General features: G+C 32.3%; 1 protein-coding gene across 3 annotated transcripts; it reads left to right on the forward strand.

Moving 5' to 3' along the window:
• The first annotated feature begins 13,146 nt into the window (after window positions 1-13,146).
• Window positions 13,147-21,213, forward strand: LOC137810049 (uncharacterized). Of its 3 annotated transcripts, none has more exons than XM_090298034.1 (8): window positions 13,147-13,401; window positions 13,499-13,639; window positions 14,213-14,311; window positions 14,835-14,911; window positions 15,075-15,183; window positions 15,329-15,657; window positions 15,954-16,060; window positions 19,976-21,213. In XM_090298034.1, the coding sequence occupies exons 1-7, from the start codon at window positions 13,332-13,334 to the stop codon at window positions 16,044-16,046; spliced, it is 918 nt and encodes a 305-aa protein (XP_090154160.1). In that variant the 5' UTR covers window positions 13,147-13,331; the 3' UTR covers window positions 16,047-16,060; window positions 19,976-21,213. The 3 variants fall into 3 exon arrangements, with proteins under 3 accessions (XP_090154160.1, XP_068467272.1, XP_068467271.1); XM_068611171.2 differs by lacking the exon at window positions 19,976-21,213 and adding an exon at window positions 16,480-16,859; XM_068611170.1 differs by lacking the exon at window positions 19,976-21,213 and having other exon boundaries at window positions 15,954-16,249.
• The last annotated feature ends 4,817 nt before the right edge of the window (window positions 21,214-26,030 follow it).

The raw sequence follows: 26,030 nt of genomic DNA on the forward strand, positions 1-26,030 counted from the left end.
AATTGTTTTTGATAATATTGTTATTTACTAAATATAATTATCGGAATCTATGACTATGCTACTCTTTTGTATCAATAATGGGATATGGCTTTTGAGGGCTGGGATATGAACTCGTGGGTGAATCCCAATATACTTTTTTGTTTGGCCATCTCATGTTGCTAATCTTTTCTTAAAGAACCTTTTTACGCCAATGTCTTCTGTCCTGTCCTTTGATAATATGCCCGCACCTCAGGATCTTATCTTTGCCTAACTTTATTTCATTATTCACTCCCTCGCATATTTCTTACACAAATCCTATTTCTACATCATTTTATTATGCATACACATTACAACAGAATGTGAGATAAGATGATATGATAAAATACTGTTGCTTATTTTTTAATGACTCAAAAGCTCCCAATTGTAACTACCCCCAATTTTATTTTAAGACATCATTAATTATATTCGAAACTAATTACGCCTATCTATTCTCTCTTTTTTTTTTGTAAAACTTGTTTCTTATTTACTCAGGCTTTCGGTTGAAATCCAGATTGCACAATAATTAGGTAATTGAATACAAAGGTATCTTAATAATCAAGAGTGAGTATAAAAGCACACTTAAAATCATTAAATATGTTTTATTGTAACAGTCAGCATATATTCTACACCGTTTCCTGTGCTGAGTTTTTTAGTATTTATGTTTATGGAATATAATCTTATCAGTATGTTGGATTTTTTAGACTGTACTATTCGTTATAAAAAATTTAAATAGATAAAAAAAAAACATAATACAAATAGAATATAAAAAATAAGAAAATGAGAGAGAAATCATTGACGAATCCCCGATTATAATCACAGAGAATTTCTTTTACTATAAATAAAGAAAACAACACTTTGGATAAACAAGATATTAAGATTGGATTGTTTTGATCTCCTAAACTCTTGGTTCCTTCATAAAAAAAAAAAACTCGTATAAATGTATCATTCTCTATTAGTAGGCAATAATTTTCTCTTATGTTTTCTTTATTGTTATAATATTATTTCATCATTTTTTTATCACATTTCTTATCATGTTTGATATTTTATCTCATATTTTCCTTTTATCCTTTATTTTATTAAAAAATGCGCTTAAAAAATGGTCTACGTGTTTATTAGTTTTTTTAAAGGCAACAAAATACTACAACAATAATGCTTACTATTAGTTGAGAGAGAGTTAACTAATTTTCATTTGAATATTTTGAATTGAATTCTTGTTAAATTTTGTATTTATTAGCACTTAAAAAATTATATTTTTTAAGTAAGTTATTCTGGTTTAAAGTTTATTTTTTGTTAAATAGATGACATGTTATTTCGATCACTACAAGAAAATCATGAAATAGAAACCAACTTTTAGAAACAAAAATAATTAGTTACCACAGGAACTAAAATAGAGACTATTTTAGAAACTAAAAAAAGTTAATTTCTAAACTAGTTTATATTATGGTTAAATAGTTTTTAAATTGGTATCTAATTAGCAATTAAGGTTTTAACTACAAATTATTTAGTTTCTAAATCTGGTAGCAAAAACTTTGGTTGCTAATTAGATACCAATTTAGAAACTATTTTTCTATTTTATAATTTTCTTGTAGTGGTTGTCTGCCCATATTAAAATGAAAATATTGAATAGATAAAAATTAACAAGACTTGAAACATAAATAAATCTTTCAATTAATTATCAAGTTTGAGAAAAAAAAAATTGATTAATTGTGTGTGTGTGTGGATGGAGTAAAGTGTAACGCATGAAAGTAATGGTGAGGAGGTGGCGAATGCAGAGAGAAGAGAGTGTGTGTGGCCTTAGGATTGCACTAAAGTGATGAGTAAAGTGGCATGAATTAGGAGTACAGTGTGGGACTTAGTAGGAGCATCAATTATAAATGTGAACGCCAAGTGGCATTATCTTTTCTTTCACATTCATTTTCCATCTAATCATAGTATCTTTTTGGGGCTTCCCACCCCCATTCATAATATCCTTTCCCCCATCTTTTTTGGCTAATGGACATGCCATTCATTTCGTTAAGACATGACTACTGCTTCGAAAGAGATAGCCACAAAATATGTACGTGTCTTCCTTGGAGGATAACTTAGTCATTTTGCAACTCAATCCAACTACATCAAAACACTTCACCACGCACCTACCATTACCATACCATACCATACCTAATTCTTTCAAAACTAGCTCAAAATGTTATTTAATTTATTATTATTTGTATTTTAATTTTTTAAATTTAAATATAACTTTTTCATCCAATAATTTACCAATTAGTAAATTTTAGTTTCTCGTCTATTTTATTTGAAAAATTAGAACAATAAAAAATATTGTCGTTGGAGATCCCACATCGACTCGAGATTAGAGCCTTTCATTGTATATAAGTGGGTGCAAACCTCACCTTATTGAGCCGGTTTTATGGGGTTGAGTTAGGCTTAAAGTCCACTCTTTCGTAATATGGTATCAGAGCCATTTTCGAGCCTATCCTAGCGAATATTTGTGTTGGGCCTATCGTGTATATAGTCCCACGCACGAGCTTCTAGAGATTAGAGATCAGTGCGTTGAGATCCCATATCGACTAGAGATTAGAGCCTTTCATAGTATATAAGTGGGTGCAAACCTCACCCCATCGAGCCGGTTTTATGGGGTTGAGTTAGACTTAAAGTCCACCATTGAATCAATGGACTAGCATATGTGGATTAAAAAAATCACCATTAATTTTATCTTATCCACACTCAAAGGATTTAACACATTAATCGACAGAAAAAAAAAACTCGGGTCATACATTCATTGAAAAATCACAATTTTTTGAAAAAAAAATATTTTTTAATAAAAGAGTAAAAAATTCTAATGATTATAGTAATAATCAATAATCTTTTTAACATATTCTATTGTATTTTATATTAAGATACAATTAATTATGATTAATTTTATATGTTTGATTCAAGAGAAGGATTGTGTATTTTTCTTTCTTTAAGATTTTTTTTTAATCTTAAATACGATACTCAATTTTTTTCTTACACAAATAGTTGAGTGTAATATTTAATAAAAATAAAAAATAACTATAAAATGATTATATAGAATAAGAGAATTGTAAAATAATCTTATTTTTATATTTTTTTATCAATAAGTGAATAAAGTAGGGGAGAAAAGTTGGGATCAATTCCAATGTAAAGCATTAACTTGCAAGGAGTAATGTATAAAAAGAGGGACAAATAGAGATGTTTTTAAGTGATTTGAAGTTTTTTTTTTATCAACAATAAATAATGAATAAATGTGAGTCACTTTAGGGGTGACTCAAACCTTATACAAAGCACACTACCTTTAACCTTTTTCACAACACACACCCCGCCAACTCTTAAATACTTAAATAAATCTAGAGAGAATCGGTTACAACTCTCACTCTTATACTCAAACAAAACATCAAAGCATCATCTCCATACAGACTAAAGGATCAACACACCAAACAGAGAAAGATAGATCGTTCTTCCTTTACCCCTATAAAATAAGCATAAACAGTGTTGTAATCTTGCTCTCAAATTGGGTTTATGATCAGTGCATACTAATTATTTAGGTGATTAGATTCATGTTTTCAAACATAATCACGTCCTTCAACGAATGTAGCATGCGGAAACACCCTAGAACCTAGGGGCAAGAATTTTAGTGTGAACATTCATATGAGTAAAATATTGTTGACGATAAAAAATACTGAGAAAAGGAAAAAACACATTCAAGTTCATCTGAAATTATTTGCATTATTGAAAGGTTAGTTGCGTTCGTGTGTCTTATGATTATTTGATAACTGGAAATAAATAATATTAAGTAGAGTTTGCATAACTGTCACACCTCATATTTTGTGTTAAATATTACAATTACTACTAGTTCTGAATCTACACCAAACAAATGCCCACAATTGAATAGTTTCCAGTCACATGTCTTTTCTCATGCAATATTTGAAACGGTATAACTTATTTTTTTTTAATTGAGTTAAATGTTTAATTACTTGTATTAAAATGATTGTAAAACGTTGATTTTTGTGTGATTAAAGAAGTCGATTATTTTTTCAAATATTTGGTTTTGCAAGTGTGCGTTCTTTTTTTTATTTGTTGATTTGGTTATTTGGTTTTTCTTGTATGAGATATACAATTTTTCTATACTATTAATTTATTATTTATGATTTAAATAAAAGTTATAACTTGCACATGCATTAATTCGTCATAACTCTTGTATGACAATTTTTCCAAAATAAAATTTTGAAGCTTTTGAAAGTCAAAGTACATATACGTTTTCCAACGTTGTTGTGTTGTGGAAAAATGAATATTTTTTATTTTTTTTTATCATTTTACTGTTCAGAGATTGTGCTTTGTAATTGTAAAATAGAAGAAATATACTATAACTAAAACCTCTCCTTAATTTATTACTCAATTATTTGTGACATTCGCAATTAAAAAACACAAAAATTAGGCACTTCCGCCACTGAATGCATCCAAACTTTCCATTTTAAAATTGTCAAGTGATAGATAGACTGAAAGGCCTACCCGTAATTGTAATTATCTGAAACATTAAACTAAGAAATAAATTATTAAATAATATAAAAATAAAGAAGGAAGGAAAGAGGATGCACGAGTGAAGTGAAGTGATCACGGATGAGTGTCTTTCCGCGTCTTAAGCCCAAAAGAATAAAAGTAATGATTTGACTAACTAATCTCCTAAACAATATAGTCTTGAATAATTAGGTCAATAAAACGACCTTAAGTTTGATTAATTATATTTTGAAAGCAAAGTGCTTGAACTATTATTAACTATTATTAGTATTAGTCAATTATGTGAATGGAAGTGGTAGGCAAGGTTGGAACATGCCAAGTCTTGCATAATGGTCACTAATTAAACATAATTTAGGTGTAGAAGCTCGTTCTTCGAGTCACAATTAATTTTCTATTTTAGAGTTTCATGAGACAGACCATAGATACTTGTTTGGATCAGGTCAGAGACACAAGGAGACACAAAGGAAAGTGATTACCAGTTTGCCATGAAAAGAGAGAGACGTAGAAGATTGAAACTTTTTTCTTTTCCACCAAACAATTTTAAAAACCTCGATTATAAGCTTCTCACTGTTGCTATTTTACATTTTCTTTTACACCTTGTCTTAGTTTAATTGACCAATTCACTGGTTTCGATTTAAGACTAAATGACAAAGGGTTAGTTATAAAGTTGAAGTCAAGGTTGGACGGCATTAATTTTTTTTAACAATTCCCATTTTTTTATCTTAAATTTAAAATATAGCATTCACATTACTACATGCTCCTTATAGAGAGATGAAACCTAAAGAATTATTAAAGGTTTTGTCTTCTTATTTCCTTCGGGCAGGTTGTTATGGCTTCGTTGTGATCCTTCTGGTTTTCACGTTTCTCCTTTGGCTCTCAGTCTTGGGTGAATACCAAATGGGGGAGGTACCTGCAAAAGACACTCCAATGCTCAAGTCAGTAAAGAGAGTGTTTGACACTCGGGTGTGTACAATAATAATGACGTACCTTATTCCTTGGAATATGTGCTATTTATATTATTTTAATTGATTTACATTAGGGTCTGATTAGTGGAATGAATCACACTTATGGTTGCATTACCTAATTTTTAATGGTAATTTAGCTTCATTAACCTTGGTTTGAACGATAATAATTAAATGGATCGGTAGACCAAGTTGTCTGTGAAGGTCTCGGTCAGCTCGATCTCGCCCCATACTAGTACACTGCATGATTAAAACAAACAAAATATTGATATTTTTAAGTAACAATCGCAAAACACAAAACTAATAACGTGTTATCAATTTTGAAAAATTATTGATAAAATAAATTCATTCATCAAGTAATAGTAGTTATTATGTGCAGTGCACTAGTTAAACACATGTGATCGTTCATACAAAGGGATGGTAAAGTTTTATACATGAATTAGTCCGTTAGCTATTTTCAAGTTAAGGACAATGGTGAAACTTATCTGTTAATTAGCACTATAGATATCATTGCAAAGTAGTTCTATTTTTTTTCCTTGTCTAAATTAAGGAGAGATTAGACAAAGGTGGTCACAGATAATGTCACAATTATGTCCTGTTTTATATTATATTTTTAGAAGGCCCCATGCTTTAAGTGAGATTACCTAAAATTGATTTGTTTGACACCACGTAAACAACAGAAAGGGAATCAAAGAGGGGAAAAACCTATATTTAGCTTCATTAATACACTGCATACTTCCTGTTATGTTAAAATATACTTCAATAAGAAAAAAAATATCAATCTTTGTACAATAAATATAAATTTGATAAGTTTCGTTTCAGATTTGTTAATTTTACTTACATATATAACATATTTATATATATACACATTTTTTTACAATTTTAAGATGTTTTAAAAAAATTAAATATTATTGTATTGCATTGGTTTAAAACAGTAATAATGACTACTCATTTAGGGTTTATTGGAGATGAAGATTAAGTTTAAAAAAACCATAATGTATAATTATAGACAAAAAAAATCATAATGTATAATTATAGAGAATTGAATGGATAGGCTTCAGGTTCTAGAAGTGTTTTGTCATCAGAAAGGGGATGTGTTTAATTAGTGAATTTATTGGGGCTACTTCTATGTGTGGATGGAGGAGATCTTTTTAAGAAAGTTGATAAGTGCTTGTGATTTAAGCACAAGGAACCCATGGAGATTGTTATAGGGTTGTTCAAATTATATGGTAGCTTCTAAGGTTTGAAATGGTTCATTTTTATATTTCGACCTTTCTTTTTTTCACTTGAGTTTGGATTTTGATTTTTTTAATAATGTGGTTCTGATTTTTTGTTGCTAGTCAGATATTTTTTTTATGATCTAAAAATAAATAAATAAATTAGACCAATTAAGGAATGCTCAAATTTTATATAAAAAAAAATTTACAATACCTATCACACCTAAATTACCACTATTTATATTTGAGGAAAGGGTAAACTTTTATCTCTTTATAGCATAGCAGCTTAACCCACCTACCTTGTGCATTCTATGGGAATTTCGTGGTCGTCCATAGTTAAGCTATTTCAAACCCAAATTACCATCTTCTACAAAAAAAATATGAGTTCTCTTTTGTTTCCTCAAGCCACCTTGGCAACAAAAATATGTGTTCTCTTTTGTCTCATCAACATCTACCTTAGCCTCCTTAGACACTATGTTATTCCTATGATCACAAATGTTACACACAATGGCAATCCATAAACCTTTCCACACTCTATTTTGTGTTTGACTTAGTTTAGGGCAAATAAAATGCAAAAAGTGGTTCATAAGGGTGTAATGTTCAACCGATTGAATCCTTACCCAACTATTACACATATTCCAAATTGAAGTTGCTACTTTACATGGGAAAAACAAATGGTTAACCGTTTCTTGTTATGGTAGACAAAGTGGACATTCCGTAGAGTTTAAACTAATTCCTCTTCTTTGTAGGTTTGTTATGGTTGTCACTTTCCCTAGCATCACTCTCCAAAATAGGAGTTGGGCATTTGGTAGGGCTTTTAAAGACCAAAACTCCTCGAAAATCTCGCAACTTGAGCTTGTTTTCTATGTTGCAAAAATCATAAGCTTCTCTCACAGAAAATTCCCCACCCTGCTCCCCAACCCATGTCCACCTATCACTAATCATATTTAAATTTACTCCATTGATTTTCTCCAAATACTCAGTCTCTTGTGCAATTTCCCCACAAAAATATTTCTCTCCTCTAGGTTAGATGTCACACCATTCTAGAATTCACATGTAATACCACTTCCTATATTGTTTTATTTTGACAGTTTTTATTATTGTTTAAAAATCTTAATAGACAACACAAGAAAATATTTTGAAAAGAAAAAGAAAAGATAAAAAGAAAAGAGAAAGAAAATATTGAAGAAAGAAGAGAGGGAAAAGAAAATATTTTGAAAATGTCTTCTTCAAATAAATCTTGTGTGGAATTGCCAAAAGAAACTGGAAAATTTCAAGAAATATGACAACCAAATAGGACGGAGAAAAATAAAAATAAAAATGAAACTACTTCTAAGAACATGAGTTTTTGTCTTTTTGATAAGAAGTATATGACTTTCAGAGGTTAGAAATTGCTTAGTTATGTCTTCAAGAACTTTGTTCTTCTTGACCTTTACATATATATACCACTTGATTTATTTGGTGTTTATTTCAGATGTGTGTTTGATCATGGGGCAAAAACATAAAATTTAGGAAATAATAAGGTTGTTGTCTTAAACCAACAATGTATATATGATGACAAATCATTCTTAAGAGGGGGTTCTGATGAAGAACCATCTATCCACCACATTTTGTAAAAGTCTTTTTATTTTTCTCTTTGTAAATTAGTACAGAGTAGTGTAGGTTTTATTTAGGCCTGTTTTTTGTCTAGTTTTCATGGACCATGTATCGAGCCTAGTAGAGTAGGATGTAAATAGGAAAAGAGAGTGTAACTAGTAAGCATGGCATAGGAAGCACGATGAGACCACCTAAGCATAGTCAAGGAAGACATGAATGTCCACATGTCATCTCCTTAATAAAGATGATTTTCCACCAATGAAGAATGGTCACTTGTCAACCTCTAATTTGAAAGGATTTGCTCAAACGAGAGAAAGTCATTTGCCACCATGGGAGTGGAGAGCTTTTAAGTTAAAATGATCACCTTGGTTGCCCTTGGCATTATAAATAAGTGTGTTAGGCCTCTTATAAATTCAACTTGAATTAAGTAATAAATTTATGCCAAAATATTGTCTCAAGTTCACTTTATGTTAGAACCAATTTGTGTGTCTTAACATATGACTCTTTAGAAGTTTGTCTCATCTCTTTTAAACTTTTACTTTCATACCTCAAAGTCACATTTCTAATCTGACCTACACCTCTATATAGTTTTTGCATTGTCTCCATAGAATCCATTGTCAAATATTTTTACCTGATTTGGTGTTCAAATGTTTTTACCTTATTTGGCGTTGAGATTTTGAATATGAGTTGTTGGTGAAGAGTGACTAGTAATTTACATATTATAAAAAGAAATTGAGGTGGTATAATAGTAACCGAACAATGCCACCAATACCATGTAAACTCATTATTGTTAGAGGTTCTTTTCTTTCTTTTATCAAATCTAGATTAGAATGTCACAAAATTATTAATAATGGCAGAGTTGAATTTAGTAGAAAGCACTAAGATGTGTATATAGTGATGAAATTATGAAGCAAAGTTTTATTGGAAGAGGCGATTATATCTATGCTCTCTCATTAGACAATAAATATATTTAGGAAGACAAAAACGAGGGATATAAATCAAAAGAAAAAATGGTTTGTTAATAGGAAGAATAAAGTGTCAAATCAAACTGTTGGTTTAGTTTTAAGAAAGGTAAAAATATATTCCTAAAAAAATTTAAAAACTTAGCTTCTTATTCTTAGCATAGCATATAGATATTTTTTCGTAACACAATTTTTTTTTCTTTTCCTTAAAACAAAGAAAAAAACATAAACCACTTTTTTCTTTCCATGTATGTTAGGAAAATAATTTTATCGTGTGACTTATACAAATTTAATTTTTCTAAGTTTTAAACCCATTTCAATGAACAAAATATTCTATTCATGTATTTCAACATATCCAAAAGAAAACAGTTACGTCTGTCGAGAGTGCATAGTATTTAAATTGAAAAAACTATTAAGACAGGATAATAACAACTCACAAATTTTACCATTTTTATACATCAACATTATAACTCTCAATATTATTATTTTAATATTTTTTCATATTATTTAATTATAAATTTATTTTTTATTATATATATATATATTTATATCTTAACTTATTGTATAAAGATTGGAAAAGGGTAGAGCCTTCCGATTGCAAAATTCTTGGGAGGCTGATTCTTACTCATACTTATTAAAATATTAAAAAGTACCTTTTATTTTATTAATATTTTTTATTTTATAATGGGTGATTCAGAAAAACTTTAAATTCTATGATTCGAAATGAGATTTTTTTTTTAAAATACATTATGTATTATGAAATTCAAAAGATATTTTTTTATTATAAAATTTGAAAGGTATTTTTGAATCTAAAAATACTTTCTAAATTTTGTATCTTAAATAAAAAGTATATATTTCTGGATCTAGAAACTCCTTTCAGATTCTACAATTAGGGAGATGTTAATAGAAAAAAAATACATTTTCAGATTGTAAATTTTGAAATATATTTTTTTGACAAAATAATCTTATAGGAGGTCCAAAAGAAGCTATGGAGGTGCAGAAAGAAAGATCCTTCTTGCACTGAGGTTGAAAGAGGTAACTGGACCTGTTATAAGATAAAGGCCCTTATAAGATAAGGCAGTTTCTTCCTTCACCCCTACATTTTTCTTCCTGCACCCCCATAAAGTTGTGCAAACACAAAAACTGTCACTATATAAACTGTACATTTTTATTTTTTTCTGTATTCTGGATAATGAAATCCGGTAAATTTTTGGATTGGCGCATTTGGTATTCTCCCGGATTGATGCTTCCGGTAGTACATGAATGATAGTGTTAATCCAAATAAAAAAATGCAAAATATCCATAATTGAAAAAACCATTCCGGATCCATAAATCCGTAATTCAAAATATGCATTCTAAATTCAAAAATCCATAATTGAAAAATCATTCTGGATCCACCAATCCATAATAGAAATTAGGCTTCCAGCAATCTAGAAATCAATAATTTATGCAAATTTTGCTTCTGGAACATCCCCTCATCCGGAATGCAACATGATTCACTTCTGGATTGATGAATCCGTAGCACACTCCCAGATCCCGAAATTGTGAGGGTCAATTTCGAAATTTTCAAAATTGTGGAGATGTAAGAAGAAAAATATAGGGGTGCAAGAAGAAACTGCCAACAAATAGAAGTCAAAGTCCAATCCGTACCATGGCTTAATAAATAATCAATCCCTCTAGAATTGTAGCTTTGAAATTGAAATGAGTTTATATTTTTTATATTTTATTCATATTATTCATTAAAGAAAATCTATCAGTAAATTGATATTATTAATGACAAAAAAAAAATATGTAATTGTGGTGTTGGGAAATCATTGATAAAAAATTGTCAGTGAATAGTGTTGAAACATAAATTTGTTCATAATTATGCAAGATACATAAATATTTTTTTTAATTATTTGAAAATTCAGTAGATGAATTTAAGTTTTTTTAAAAGCTATATCATATAAACTCATAAAAGTTAAAAGAAATTGAAAATAATAATATAATTTCTAAAATAAATAATTTTAGAATAAAATTAAAAGATAATGTGTACAAGTTTGTAAGTAAATGGACATAACCAATGACATGTTTTCGTTACTTGAAGTAAAAATAATATTAATGAAAAAATTTCTTCTGCAAGAGTGTTGTTTGAAAAAAAATTAAATTAAAGATAGAATGATATTTAATATTGAAAAGTTATCACACACAAGAACAAATAATTCATTTTCGTCTTAGGAAAGGTCAATATCAGATTCAGAAAAGAAAAACATAATTTGATATTTTTTTTTATTTTATGTTATTTTTTGAATTAAAATCTTCATACTGATATATGAAAATTATTTAATGAGATTGAGGGAAATTTGCACATTTCAAACTTTTTCCTCCGTTAATGACAGTAAATTTTTTTAAAAATAAAACAAGTTTAAGGAAAAAATAAATAGAAACCTTAGCCTAAAAATTCGCGTATAACTGGGAACTTATTAAACAACTATAAGGAGATATCAAAACAACCTAAACAAATAATTAGGTAAATCATCAAAAGCGCCAATATTTTAAATTGAAAAAACACTTCTATTGTGTGAGGTAAAAACATGTTTAGTTTTGAAAATTTTGCATTTCAAAGGACCCAAAGCTCACTATAAAAAAAAGTATTAAATTTTTTACAAGTGAAAATATAGGATTAAGTCTCAAATGAAGAAAAAGTTAATTTTTTCACGTGGTTAAAAGGAGAAGAATTATATCTATCTATATAATTAGGGAAGACATCACTCCTTATGTAGCACATATACGAATACGGACACTGACACCACACATATACGGATACAGAAATACGTATAATTTTTAAAGTGTAAGACACGGGGACACGGTATAATTTTGAATTATATAAATTAAAAATAAATATTTATGTGCAAAAATATGTTTCAGATTCTTTTGGGAGCATGAATATATTTTTCATGACTGGTTCAAAAGAATTTGTTCTTTATTTTTATAATCATAATAAAAATTTATACAATAAATTTGAGTTTTTAGAAAATTATTATATTTATACCTTTTAAAATTGTGTTAGAATTTTTAAAAATCCAACAAATATTTTTTGAATTAAACACTTCACCGATAAGTGTCATACGAGTGTCGACACCGATACATGTGTTCGACACAGATAAGTCCATTTAAGAGAAGTGTTTAAGCCTCAAAGATCACTCCATAACGTGATAACGAAGGCAGAGAAATGAAGTATTTATTTTTATATGTTCACACCCGCTTATGATTTTGTGGTGTAAAAGCAAGTTTGGTTTTTCTAAAAAAAAAGTAAGTTTATTTTTTCAAAGAAAAGCGTAAGTTTGTTAGGCATGATCTCCACACATACATAACATCTTATGATGTATTTTAGCAGTTAAATAAAACAATATAAAATGTTTTCATATTTTTAAGATATTGAATATTTTCATGTATTTTTTATAAATAAAGTATTGGAATTTATCACTCAAATACTGTGAAAGATACTGCTTATCTCAAATTTTAAATAATCTTAAATATAAATAAATTTTGCTAATTTTTGTTATCTTTAATTAGTGAAACTAGATGTGAATTGTGTTGAAATTTATGTTACGCAATAAAAGTTAGTTATCGGAATTGATAATAATATTTTAAAATAATTTTGTTGTTTAATTATGATTATATGATTTTTTATTTACAGTATAAAGTTTGGTTAGTAGTAGCAGATAGAAAAAAACGTGCAATATCCTATGGCGCAGTTTTGGATTGAGAAAGTTGGCGAACGAGTGATAGAGAAATTATAGTGGAAGATATTATTGGGATGTGGGGTTTCGTGGCCCAAAAACTTTTCAACTAACCCGAAACAGGGTCAGAAAACGGGTCAGGTTCACACTTTGTGCGCCAATACGCACAAGGAACCACTCTTCTAATTCGCCGTAAAAACCCGCGAAAAACCCAAGCAGTTAACACTGTCACCCGCGCCTACCCTATATATTTTGTAATTTTTCAAACCCTTTCGTTAGGGTTCATCGCAAACGCCGCATTCCTCTCCTCAACTTCACAGCGCGATGGACGATGTCAGGGTTACCTCCGCCTGGGTCGCCAGCCGCTCCTCCCACGTCTACGTCGACTCTGCAGGTTCATTCGCTTCTTTCTCCGCCCTCATTTTTACCTTTCCGATAATGCTTTCGCAAATGAAATGATTATGTGTGTTTGCCTCTGGTGTCGTTTTCAGGGATTGAGAAAGTGGTGAGCACCATTGAGTCCATTCCCAAGGTTGAGTGGGATTTCGAAGGGATTCACTACTTCGACAAGGGACCTCTCACCGTCCAGTACTTGTTTGTGTTGGACGCTTTGAATTTTTGCTTCTGGCCTGGTACGCTGTGGTTTTTTCTTTTTCTTTTATATGCACATTCTGTTTTTGCCGTTCATAATGCTTAAATCTTTTTCACGTAGCGGCGAAGACCGTGACTGGTTAATTGCGCGCCTTGAGTATCTTAATCGTAGTGTTAATGGCTCCCTGTTTTTGATTTTTTTTAATTGCTATCTTTTTTAAAGGCGTTTCAGTTTATCTGTCATTTTACTGGTCTCACGCCGAAATGAGTTCATACATAGCAATAAGGTAGCGGGACATTTTGTCTTTGATTATTTGTTCTGTATGTAGACTAAGAAGCCCTATATTATCGTCTTAGAGAATAAGCGAGTCAATTTACCTGCAGAACGTGTTGTTGACACTTGATAGATATGAAAATGGTTTGTGAATATGCAGGATGTTTATTGCTCCCATAAGTTATGATGATCATCCGGACATTTGTCTAATTGACCCAAAGAAATGAAGTAGTGATTAGTGAACTGTCTCAAAATTTTAGCACACGTACTTTTTATCCATGGTTAAGGTGCCATCCTTTCTATTTTTTTAATGCTCACCTCTCTTCTCTTTTGCTAACAGATAAGGATTTGAATTACGACGATTTGGCATCTGGGTTAAAAGCAGCTCTTCAAAATGATAATTCTGCATTTGATGCCGATCGTCTGCAAAAGTACACTGGTAATTTTCTCGGACCTTGTACTGTCTGTATAGAAATTAACTAGAGTATTTAATTACGTGCACCCGTTTGAATGGAAATGACGAAGGTTTCGATAGTGTCATATCTTCAATTCAGTTCATGTTTTTATTATCAACTGAAACTAACGTTTGTCAAAATTATGTTAAGGATAGAATAGATACTGCATGTGTACTTGATATTAATTTGGGTCACTTAAAGGAAGTTAGGGCCAAACAGTGAATAAAAGATTATTAAGTCTTTGTTCATTTTCTGCTGCCAGGTCGGAGGCAATAATTTTTTGTTTGGCACATGTATGCTTGCTTAAGATGGTTCAGCATCGACAACTTTGAAATTATAGTTCATATGATAGAACCAAATAAGAAATTTGTGGTTAAGTTACAGTATTTTCAAAGCATCTCTATATGTCTGCTTGGCCTTATGGTTGTTGTGCTTCCTTCAATGCTTCCAAAGAAGAAATTCTTTTCTACCAATATAGCATAATTACAAATGAGTTCATAATGTTAGGTCCACAACTACGCGAGCTTTTGAGGTGGCCTAGACCCCTTCCTTTGGAAGATGAACGAGTTAGATTACTTCATGAGGTAAAACAAATCATTAGCAATGCTACCTTTAATCACTGCAATATTCATCTTTTTTTTGGTTTCACTATTTTTGTTGTGTTTTCAATTCTGTGAACTTAGTTCTGGTAATAAGCATGTCTTGAAGTTTGATGGCCCTATTTGTACTGTCCGTTTCTTTTGCTAGGTTGGGATTGAATTGGAAAGGAACTTTGAGGGTAAAGCATCCAATCTTGTGCTGAGCTGTGGAAAATCAGCTGTGAATCTTGTTGCTCTTGTTGCACGCCATTTTCCTGGTATAGCCTTTTTTTTCTCTCAACTTCTGTAACTCAAATTCTGAAATATATAATGCTCAATTTATGTGTGCTTCGTTTGAAGTTGCTATGAATTAATTGTATGCAAAGTATTTAATTTGTTGACTCCAATATTAATTGGTTCTAGGTTTTAGAGACCATACGGTGTACAAGGGACGCCAGGTATTTTTATACAAAAGGGCTCAGATATTTGCAGCAGATTTGTGGGGTGCATTTGGGGGGCAAGGATATGGTGAGTTTAAAGACATCGGCTCTCTAACTATAATGGCGGACTATATCGTCCCAGCTGTGCTTCGGCAGCTTGGTGTTTTAAAATATAGCCCAACACTTGCCAGTACTATTGAGTCCAGCGGAGAAATAGGTCCAGGGACTGAAGAGGAAGTTGAACTGCGGGCTTGCTCTGTACATGCAGTGGAGAAAATGAGGGAGCTGATAAGTGTAAAGTCAGGACGACAGGTTAGTCTTTTCTGTGCTGAGTATCTCCCACTCATGCTCCTTTTCCAATGAATGTAGAGTTGGATTTCTTCAAGGTTATTAAAACTCAACTGTCAAATAAACAATAATTCATTGTTGGTTTGTTGCCGGTCTTTTTTATTAAAAAATAATTGAATCATGTTAAATTATCTTTTCTCTAGTAACATTTACTCATAAAAAGGAAATGCTGCGCAGTTTCGCTGTTATGGCTCATGTGTTTTGTGCTCTAGTTGTTCATCTTATCTGAAACTGAAAAAGCCTCTGACTTTTATATTCAGGTTCTCAGTGTGGAGCTGGATCTTTGGCTCTGGGCTGCTGGTGTTCAGTGCACATCTCTGCAGCACCACCGAACACTTTCAATATATTACTGAGCACATCATACATGGTAATTTCTAGCTATTGAAGAAAATTTTGCCTGTTTTAAGGGTTAATTATTTAGGATAATGTGTGAATAACTACCTCCTTTTGAACTTATGTTTTCGAAGCAGCATTTGTAATTTTGAAAGAGATACGTAGCCACGTGCCTTAAAATTTAATTTTGAATAGACTTTATGGGATTTTAGGACCAAAAATAGTTTGAAGGGTGATCATTGGGCTCTTGGCTTTTTTACCGGAGGAGGTGGTTAATATTTGCTTTGTCAAATACTCAAATATAACTTGTGATAGCCAAGATTGCAACAGCGGGTTAATGTCATTGAGTATATATATATATATATACCTCATACCTTTTATCCTATAGGAGAGTGGTGCTTTTTAGTTAATGTCATTGAGTGCAGCTCTCTTACTCACAGAAAATGCATGCAGGTAGTGTTGCATCGCTCACCATCCACTTAAAGAATATCTATTAAATATGGCCCATCTCAAATATTCGGTTGATCGGAATGGGAGTAGGTCCCATCGATGCAACATATTCTATCTTTCTACCCCATTTATATATCACGCCTGACGACTAGAAGCAACCACCTTTTTTCTTTCTAGAATCCATTTCTATTTTCTTAGGCACATTTCTGTATAACCCACATAACCTCTAAACTGAGGACCCTGCTGCATATTTCAACATAGGACCATCTTCATTGTTTGAAACAACTCTTCCAGGAGAGAAATTTTACTTGACACCAAAATAATTAAAAAATGTTTGACTTGCTTCTTTAAGCAATCCCAAACAACTCAACTATTGTTTCTCTGTAATGCAATAGTCAATATCATTTCCTGCCACCATTTCTGTCATTAAATTCTAGGTTCCTGCTGTATCCTATTTGGAGACCAAGTTTTTATACCAATGTCTTTTTCGACTCTTGCAATTTGGAACATCATTTTCTTGAAACAAATAGATTTAGGCTGTTTGATCAAATTAATTTGTAGTTGATAAATTAAATTTTAGATAAATAATTTATGATGAATTTCTAACTTTAAAGTTGTAAGTTAATAATGTACCTTATTGTTAATAAATATAAAATCACATGAAAGATATTAGATACATAAGCTTTATTATGTAAATAAAATTGTATTTTCTAAAGAAAATATATTACGTAATTATAATTTTAGATTCTTTTAGAAAGACAATGAAGTTTTTAATTTTGATTTATAAGTTAAAAACTTTTCAAATAAATTATTTTAAACTAATTTGTTAACTTTTTTTATGACATTAACTTGAGGTTATTTTAAGCAAATAAAAGTGGAAAGCTTTCAATTTTGTTTTGAAAAAAAATATATTTCGCACTTCTAATTCTGGTGTAATAAATACTTTGAAATACTAATAAAAAATAAACTATAAAATATAAAAGATGGGAAAGGTTACGATCGAAAAGGAACTAAGGGAGTGTACGGAAAATGTCAAAGTTTGTGATGAAGGAAATCAACTATTTGATTTCTCCTCCTTACTATTAACGTGCTTTTAGTCAGGGGCAACAGAAAAACATTATTTATTAATTTTCATATATAAAAATGAATTATAAGAAAAGGAGAAAATTAATAACGAAACATTGACATTTAATGTTGGAAAATATTATTTATAAAAAATTGACAAATTTTAAAGATTAATTAAAATTCAAATTGTTTATTTACAAAAACAGTAAAGTATAAGGTGTATATTAATAAATGAAATATAGTTTAAATGTGTGCTTAAGGATTTCTTGTTTAAAGCATAGTGGTTGATAATTGATGGTTTTACTTTGAGAATTTGATCATTCTAAGCATTGGTGTTTTAGTATGTGTTTGGATTAAATTTCACTATTCTATAATTGATTTTAGTTTCTACATTGAAAGTCAAAACAATAAATAGTTTTTTCTTTTTTTAAATGAGATTTTTGGATGGTCCAAAGAAACATATATCTCTTTGTATCAATGGAGTAAAAGTGAGTATGTGTTGGCCACTCAAGTTCCTTATCACCAATGCAAGAGAGGATGGAAATCTTCTTTAGAATAGTGAAAAACACCTATTCATTCCGATTTGCAATAATAGAACCAACCAATTCAGCTGGAACCTTTGGTTGGGGGTTGAATATTGGACGAGAAACAAAATATTTAATATTATAAATAATGCTTAATACTTATGTAATTCAATATAGTTTATAAGATTGAATTATTACTATTAATTTTTGTTCATGTTAAAGTCGTGTCCATAAGACAGTTTTTACAATAAAAAAACAATAAAGTTGAATTTGCTTACAATTTAAATGCTCATAATTTTTTAAACTTAAATGTGTTGATGAAATACTGATAATTTGTCGTGGTCTACCTAACTATATATCTTTTTGTCAGCAAGGCATTTCTAATTCTCTTCCTATATTGTAGTATCAGTTTGCAGTTGGTCCATATAAAATTGCATTGTATTTATGGGTGGACAAAATTTGCAGTTTATATATAAACAGACTTATAGTTAGGACTTCACATATAAGAGATCAACGTGCTTGATGCTATAGATAGAGAAGGAGAAAGACTTTATTTGAACAAGGATGAAAGGGGAAGAGGAGAAAAAGAATGGAAAGTTTGGAGGTAGGAAAAATAGAGTTGAAAATAATAAGTAAATTTAAGTAAAAAATTTGTAGATGATATTATTGAAATATAAAAAATAATAATTGTATAACTAATGGATTTATCAAAATACCCCGATCTAAAATTTTGAAAGATTTAAGTTAAAATAAAGAAGAATATTTATAAATAAAAATTTATATATATTTGTGTTTGATATTTGTAATTAAAGAAAAAAGGGACTTTAATCCACTTCTCAACAGTACGTGTATGTGTATGTATTGAGCATAGCTTAAATGAAAAAAGATATTGTAATCACAGTCCATGAAAAATTATTGACACAATTTAATAAAAAAAAAAACCATTAATCAATTATACGAGGTTATAATTGATTAAGTCCCACGATTCATAAGCCAAACTTAATCGATTACAAATACATAGCTAATCGATTACACAATATAACCTAATCAATTAACATGCACTTATTTTGATTTTTTCTTCCTATTCCTACTTTGTTTAATTTTCTAATGGTAAGTGGTTGAAAAAAGACGTATTCACACAATTGAAAAGATAATTGGAAACATCACTTTATCCGAGCAATTTAGATAGATCAATATTTTGTACATTTTATTATAATATATTTATATAGTTTTTGGGCTACTCGCCCAATACTTTAATATCTATATATAAAATATTATTATAATATTACTAAATTAAATATTATATTATAAATTAAAAATTATTAATATTTAAAGTAATTTTTATTATTAGTAAATAACTTTTAAATGGATATTTAATTAGTTATAAAAAATTTAGCTACCAACTTATTAGTACCAACTAAGTTATAAAAGTTTTAACAATAATGTTGGTAGGTAGTTAATTAGAGAAATTATTTATTAATAATAAAATTATTTTAAATATAAATTATTTTTTAATCTATGCCTAATTTAATCAATTTAGTAATTATTTTTTTCCTTCAAAAATAATTTTAAGTAATATAATTGTACTGATAGGGTAAAATCGAGAGGTTCATGCCGAGAACTACATAGTATAACAATTAAGATGATTAAGTTAAAACCGAAAGGTTTTGACCGAAAGCAATAAAGACAAGAATAAAACAAATATAAAAGTTGTAAAAGCCCAATTAGATAAAAACTTGCAAGAGGGGTGCACAAATAATAAAAAAGGTGCAGAAAGAAAGCCCAAGAGTAAAGGGAAAGCCCATTAAAGAAACTCTATAAATAGGAGTTCAGAGATAGAAAGAGGTAAGAGTGATTTTATCTGATGAACGTAAAACCTTTTCTGACTTTGGCATCGGAGCGACTTGCAGGTACCCCCCACCTGTTGTGAGGAGAAGCCGAGAGCACCAGCTGAGAGCACCAGCCGAGAGGAGAAGCAAAGAGTTTCCATCAAGGAGTACCCGGCCCAAGATAGCATTCAGCCCAAGATTGAAGGATTAGTCTTGATTAACCCATTTCAAGTGTTCTTGGTCCTTGTTGTAAGAACATTTTGGCGCCCACCGTGGGGCCGAGGGTCAATTGAGAAGGGTTAAAGACAAGATGAGTCAAGGAGGAGAACAAGGTGGAGATCGGGAAGACAATGTTAACATGCCAATGGCAATGTTGGTCCAATTACAAAAAGAATTCGAGATGTTAAAAAAGAATAATGAAGAAGAATTGAGTATGTTAAGGGCCGAAAACGCACACATGAGGAGGAAGTTACAAGAGGAAACGGTTTTGAATTCATCTTTCGAAACTGTCCAACCGGGGGTACAAGTGAACGAGAGGATATATAATGAAAATTCTCAAACCAGAAGAAGATGGCTTGAAAACTCTGGGGTTTGTGCAGGAACATCTTCCAGAAAACATCCGTTTTATGATGTTATAGTCGATACTCCATTGCCTGACAACTGGAAGAACTTAACCATTGACAAATATGATGGAAGTACGGATCCTGATGAGCATATTGCAATATATACTATTCAAATCAGCTTGTATACATGGAATGATGTTGTTATGTGCAGAGTATTTCCTACAACTCTGAAAGGGGCAGCATTGAGCTGGTTTACACGCCTCCCACCGTTGAGTATAGATTGTTTTGATACATTGGTAGAAAAGTTCGGTGCTCAATTTGCAACTAGTCGTCCCCATCATTTAACGTCAATCGCCTTAGTGAACATAAGACAAGAGAAATGAGAGTCTTTAAGAATGTTCATGGAACGTTTTGGGAAGGTTGCTTTGGGAATCCGAAATCTTAGTCCAGAGGTCACCATGCATCATATGATAACGGCATTAAAACCGGGACCATTTGCCGATAGTCTTTGCAAGAAACCTGCGATCAATCTGGATGAACTAAGGCAACGGGCATCAAAATTTATGCAAATGGAAGAATTAAGGGAGTTTCGAAATCAAGTAAGGGTTGATGGAGGCGAGAAGAGGGTGACAGAAAAAGAACACCCGCCTGTTGCAAGAAGAGCCCGAGAAGAATTCAGAAGCCGAAAATTCCAACAATACACACCTTTGAATGCAAACAGAGCTAGAGTTTTACAAGAAGCTATGGCAACAGAAATAATACCACCACTACGAAAAGCACGAACACCAGAAAGAGCAGATCATACCAAGCATTGCGAGTATCATAAAAATCATGGCCATCATACAGAAGAATGCATCGGGTTGAAGGATAGAATAGAAGAATTAATTCAAGCTGGACAGTTGAAACGCTTCGTCCAAGGAGGAAATGTGAGAATAAGGTTAAGTCCTGAGAGAGGATCGAGAGGGGGAGAAATGGGCCAGAGAAGAGTTGAAAGATTTGAAAGAAGAGATGAAAAAAGAGTTGAAAAAAGAAGTGATAGAAGAGATGGAAGGCTAGAAAGAAGAAGTGATAGGGATCATCAAAACACTCAGTCAGTAAGGCGGAGTAGGGAACGAAGTCTGGGTAGGCCGGTCAGAGGATTTATAAACACAATTTCAGGAGGTTTTTCAGGAAAGGAATCCTCATCAGCAAGAAAACAACATTGGAGAAGCATCAGAACAATTAATCATATTTTCAAAAGAAGAACCTTGCCACCAATGCTTTTCACAGATGAAGATTTTCAAGAGATTGATCCCGATCACGATGACCCTATGGTGATAACGGTAGAAATAGCTGAATATGCTGTTATGAAAACCTTAGTTGATCAGGGGAGTTCAGTTGATATCTTGTTTTGGGATACTTTCAAAAGATTACATTTAAGAGAAGAAGATATAGTACCTTTCCGAGAGCAGATCATTGGCTTTTCGGGAGAAAGAGTTAACACTAAGGGGTACATTGATTTGATGACCACGTTTGGAAGAGGCAATAAAACTAAAAAAATCAAAATCAGATATTTGGTGGTGGATGCTACTACATCATATAATGTGTTATTAGGACGATCCTCTTTGAATAAACTGGGAGCAATAGTTTCAACACCGCATTTGGCTATGAAGTTCCCAACAGAAAAAGGTGAGGTAGCAACGGTTTATGTCAATCAAAAGGATGCTCGGGAATGTTATGCAGCAGGCTTAAAGATGAATTTAAGAGCAAACCATGATACTGAAAGAATGGTGGCAATGGCCGACTTGGACCCAAGAATAAATGACGAAAGGATAGAGCCAAAAGAAGAGACCACAGCTGTGGTATTGGGTCAAGACGAGAAGCAATGCACTTATGTAAGTGGAAGTTTGCCAAAAGAGTTGTTAAGTAAATTCATCACAGTGTTACGTAACAACAAGGATTTGTTTGCTTGGAAACCATCTGATATACCTGGGATTGATCCGAAAGTAGTTTGTCATAAATTGTCTGTATGTCAAGAAGCAAGACCGGTCTCTCAAAAAAGAAGAAAGTTAGGAGAAGAAAGACGAAAAGCGGCAATAGAAGAAACCGAGAAGTTAATGCAAGCTGGTTTCATAAAAGAGGCTCAATACACAACATGGTTATCCAATGTAGTGCTTGTCAAAAAACCAAATGGAAAGTGGAGAATGTGCACAGACTATACAGACTTAAACAAAGCTTGCCCGAAAGATACATACCCACTACCCAACATAGACCGGCTAGTGGATGGGGCGTCTGGACAAGAGATGATGAGCTTTCTTGATGCCTATTCAGGGTATAATCAAATACAAATGTATGAGCCAGATGTTCCAAAAACGGCTTTCACCACAGACACTGCGAATTATTGTTATAAAGTCATGCCTTTTGGTTTGAAGAACGCTGGAGCAACATATCAAAGGTTGATGGACAAGGTGTTTAAGGATCAGATTGGAAAAAATATGGAGGTGTATGTTGATGATATGGTTGTGAAATCAGGGGAGATAGAGAAACACTTGGAAGACCTTGAGGAGGTGTTTGCACAGATAAGAAAATACGAAATTCGGTTTAATCCAGAAAAATGCGTTTTTGGGGTAAGAGGTGGAAAATTTCTAGGTTTTATGTTGACAAACAAAGGCATTGAAGCAAACCCCGACAAGTGCGAAGCAATAATGAAGATGGGAAGCCCAAAGAATTTGAAGGAGGTACAAAGACTAGTGGGAAAACTCAACTCATTATCAAGATTTCTACCAATCCTTGCCGAAAAAACCAAACCAATAGTAAACTTGTTAAAAAAATCCGAAACCTTTGAGTGGGATGAGTGGTGTGAGCAAGCCTTTTCTCAAATCAAAACTATAGTGGCCGAACCACCAATCTTGGTTAAACCAGTGTCAACCCAACCTATCATAGTCTACCTAGCCACCTCGGTTGAAGCCATAGGAGCAGCCTTGATTCAAGAAACCCCAGAGCAAAAACCAATATATTTTGTGAGTAGATCCCTACAGAGTGCCGAAACTAGATATCCCAAAATTGAAAAAGTAGCCTTAACCCTGGTGTATGCTGCGAGACGTCTTCGGCCATATTTTCAGAATCATCAGATAATTGTGAGAACAGATTACCCAATATCCAAAATTTTGAGAAAACCCGAACTTGCAGGTAGGATGGTGACGTGGACGATGGAGCTATCAGAATATGGAATCAAGTACGAGCCAAGAGGACCTATCAAAGCCCAATCCCTTGCAGATTTCATTATTCAAATGCCGACAGCAACACAGCAGGAGCACTGGACATTGTATGTAGATGGAGCATCAAGCAAAAGAGGCAGCGGAGCAGGAATAGTGCTTGAAGGACCAGATAACTTCCAGGTGGAGATGGCGCTAAGATTTGAGTTCAGAACATCCAACAACCAAGCCGAATATGAAGCTCTTGTTGCAGGGTTACTATTAGCCAGAGACATGGGAGTTGAAAACGTCATTTGCAAAAGTGACTCTCAACTTTCGGTGGGACAGGTGCAGGGACAGTATAAGGTAAAAGATCCATTACTGATGAAATATTGTCATAAAGTGTTAAATATTATGCAATGTTTTAATAAGGCCGAAATGAAATATATCCCAAGAGAACTAAACATGAAAGCAGACTCATTATCCAAGTTAGCAAGTCAACAACGACAGGGCCAACACAACTCCATCATACAGCAAACTCTTAGTCAGCCAACAATGAGTGTGGAAGAATGCTTGAACATTGCAACCTCAAAAGATGAATGGATGAAGACTTACATAGAAGTAATAAAGAGCCAAGAACAAGGTGTTGAACCGGATGCAAGAATGGCAAAGAAAGTAGCTAGTTTTGTGTTGATTGGTGAAGAATTATACAAAAGAGGATACTCTGTGCCTTTGTTAAAATGTCTTTCAAATGAACAAGCCGAATATGTAATTAAAGAGCTTCATGAAGGAATTTGTGGGCTACATTGCGGAGCTCGAACAATGGCAACAAAGGTTTGTAGAGCCGGTTACTATTGGCCGACAATCCGAGAAGATTGTGAATTTTATGTCAAGGCATGCAAAAAATGTCAAGAATTTGGAAGTCTAAATCACATACCAGCACAAGAGTTGCACGAAATCGTTTCCCCATGGCCATTTGCAAAATGGGGAATGGATATACTTGGACCATTCCCACTTGGACGAGGACAAACTAAGTTCATGATAGTAGCTGTCGACTACTTTACAAAGTGGATAGAAGCAGAAGCGTTAACTAAGATAACAGCTCAACAGGTCCAATCGTTTGTATGGAAAAATATAATATGTCGATTCGGAATCCCGCACACCATTATAACTGACAATGGCAGACAATTCATTGACAAAAAACTTATGGAATTTTATGCAGATTTGGGGATCAAAGCAACGAGCATGTCAGTTGAGCACCCACAAACAAATGGACAAGCTGAAGCCGCGAACAAAGTTATTCTCGGACAGTTAAAGAAGAGGTTAGGAAGTGCTAAAGGACTATGGGCTGAGAAGTTGCCAGAAATATTATGGGCATACAGATGCACACCACAAACATCAACAGGAGAAACACCATTCAACCTTACATATGGAACAGATGCAATGTTACCAGTAGAAGTTACCGAACCAACATTACGAAGGCAAATGGAAGATTGGAATATCAACAATGAATGCTTAAGAACTGATCTTGATCTTATTGAAGAACTCAGAGAACGAGCAAAAATAAAGGAAGCAGCAGTAAAAAGAAGAGCAATGAAAAGGTTTAATGCGAAAGTAAAGTTCAGGGATTTTAAGGAAGGAGATTTGGTCTGGAGAATGCGTACTGATGCTCGAAAAGATCCACGACATGGAAAGTTGGCAGCCAACTGGGAAGGACCATTCAGGATAATGGAAAACTTACACAACGGAGCTTATAGATTAGAAACTCTAGACGAAAAAGTGATACCGAATACATGGAATGCGAGTCATTTAAAGTTCTATTTTAGTTGAAACAGATGTAAGCCAGAAACTTGTATACATATCGATTATCTAATCAAGAAGAATTATCCAGTAACATCTTATTAGACTCATGCTTTTCTTTTCGGTCTTGGACGCTTTTCACTTCAGGTGAAATCCCTCCCGAAAAAAATTTACACCATTCTTTTTGGGCTTGGATGATTTCACTTCAGGTGAAATCCCTCCCGACAAAATTAGACATAATTCTTTTCGGTCTTGGATGCTTTCACTCCAGGTGAAATCCCTCCCGAAAAAGGTGGTCTTCGATTCTTTCTTCAATTGGTTCACAAGACATCTCCAAGCAATAGATATAAAACCGAGAGGTTCATGGCGTTTTCACTCAAACGTTGGCAACTAAAGGCAAAAGTTACATTTATCCACGCACGTCTACGTTTTTGGTTACTTTAAAAGTAATACAAACCGAAAACTAGCAACAATACCAAGGCAATACAAAACCGAAAAATAAACCTTAATGGTTAATAAAAACCAAATAATACTCGTCACGTTTCTAAATTAAACATTTAACAACGTTTAATTAAAATAATTCAAAGTACAGTCCTCACA

The sequence above is a fragment of the Phaseolus vulgaris genome, chromosome 2 (assembly GCF_051622355.1).
Source record: "Phaseolus vulgaris cultivar YP4 chromosome 2, ASM5162235v1, whole genome shotgun sequence".
NCBI classification, from domain to species: domain Eukaryota; kingdom Viridiplantae; phylum Streptophyta; class Magnoliopsida; order Fabales; family Fabaceae; genus Phaseolus; species Phaseolus vulgaris.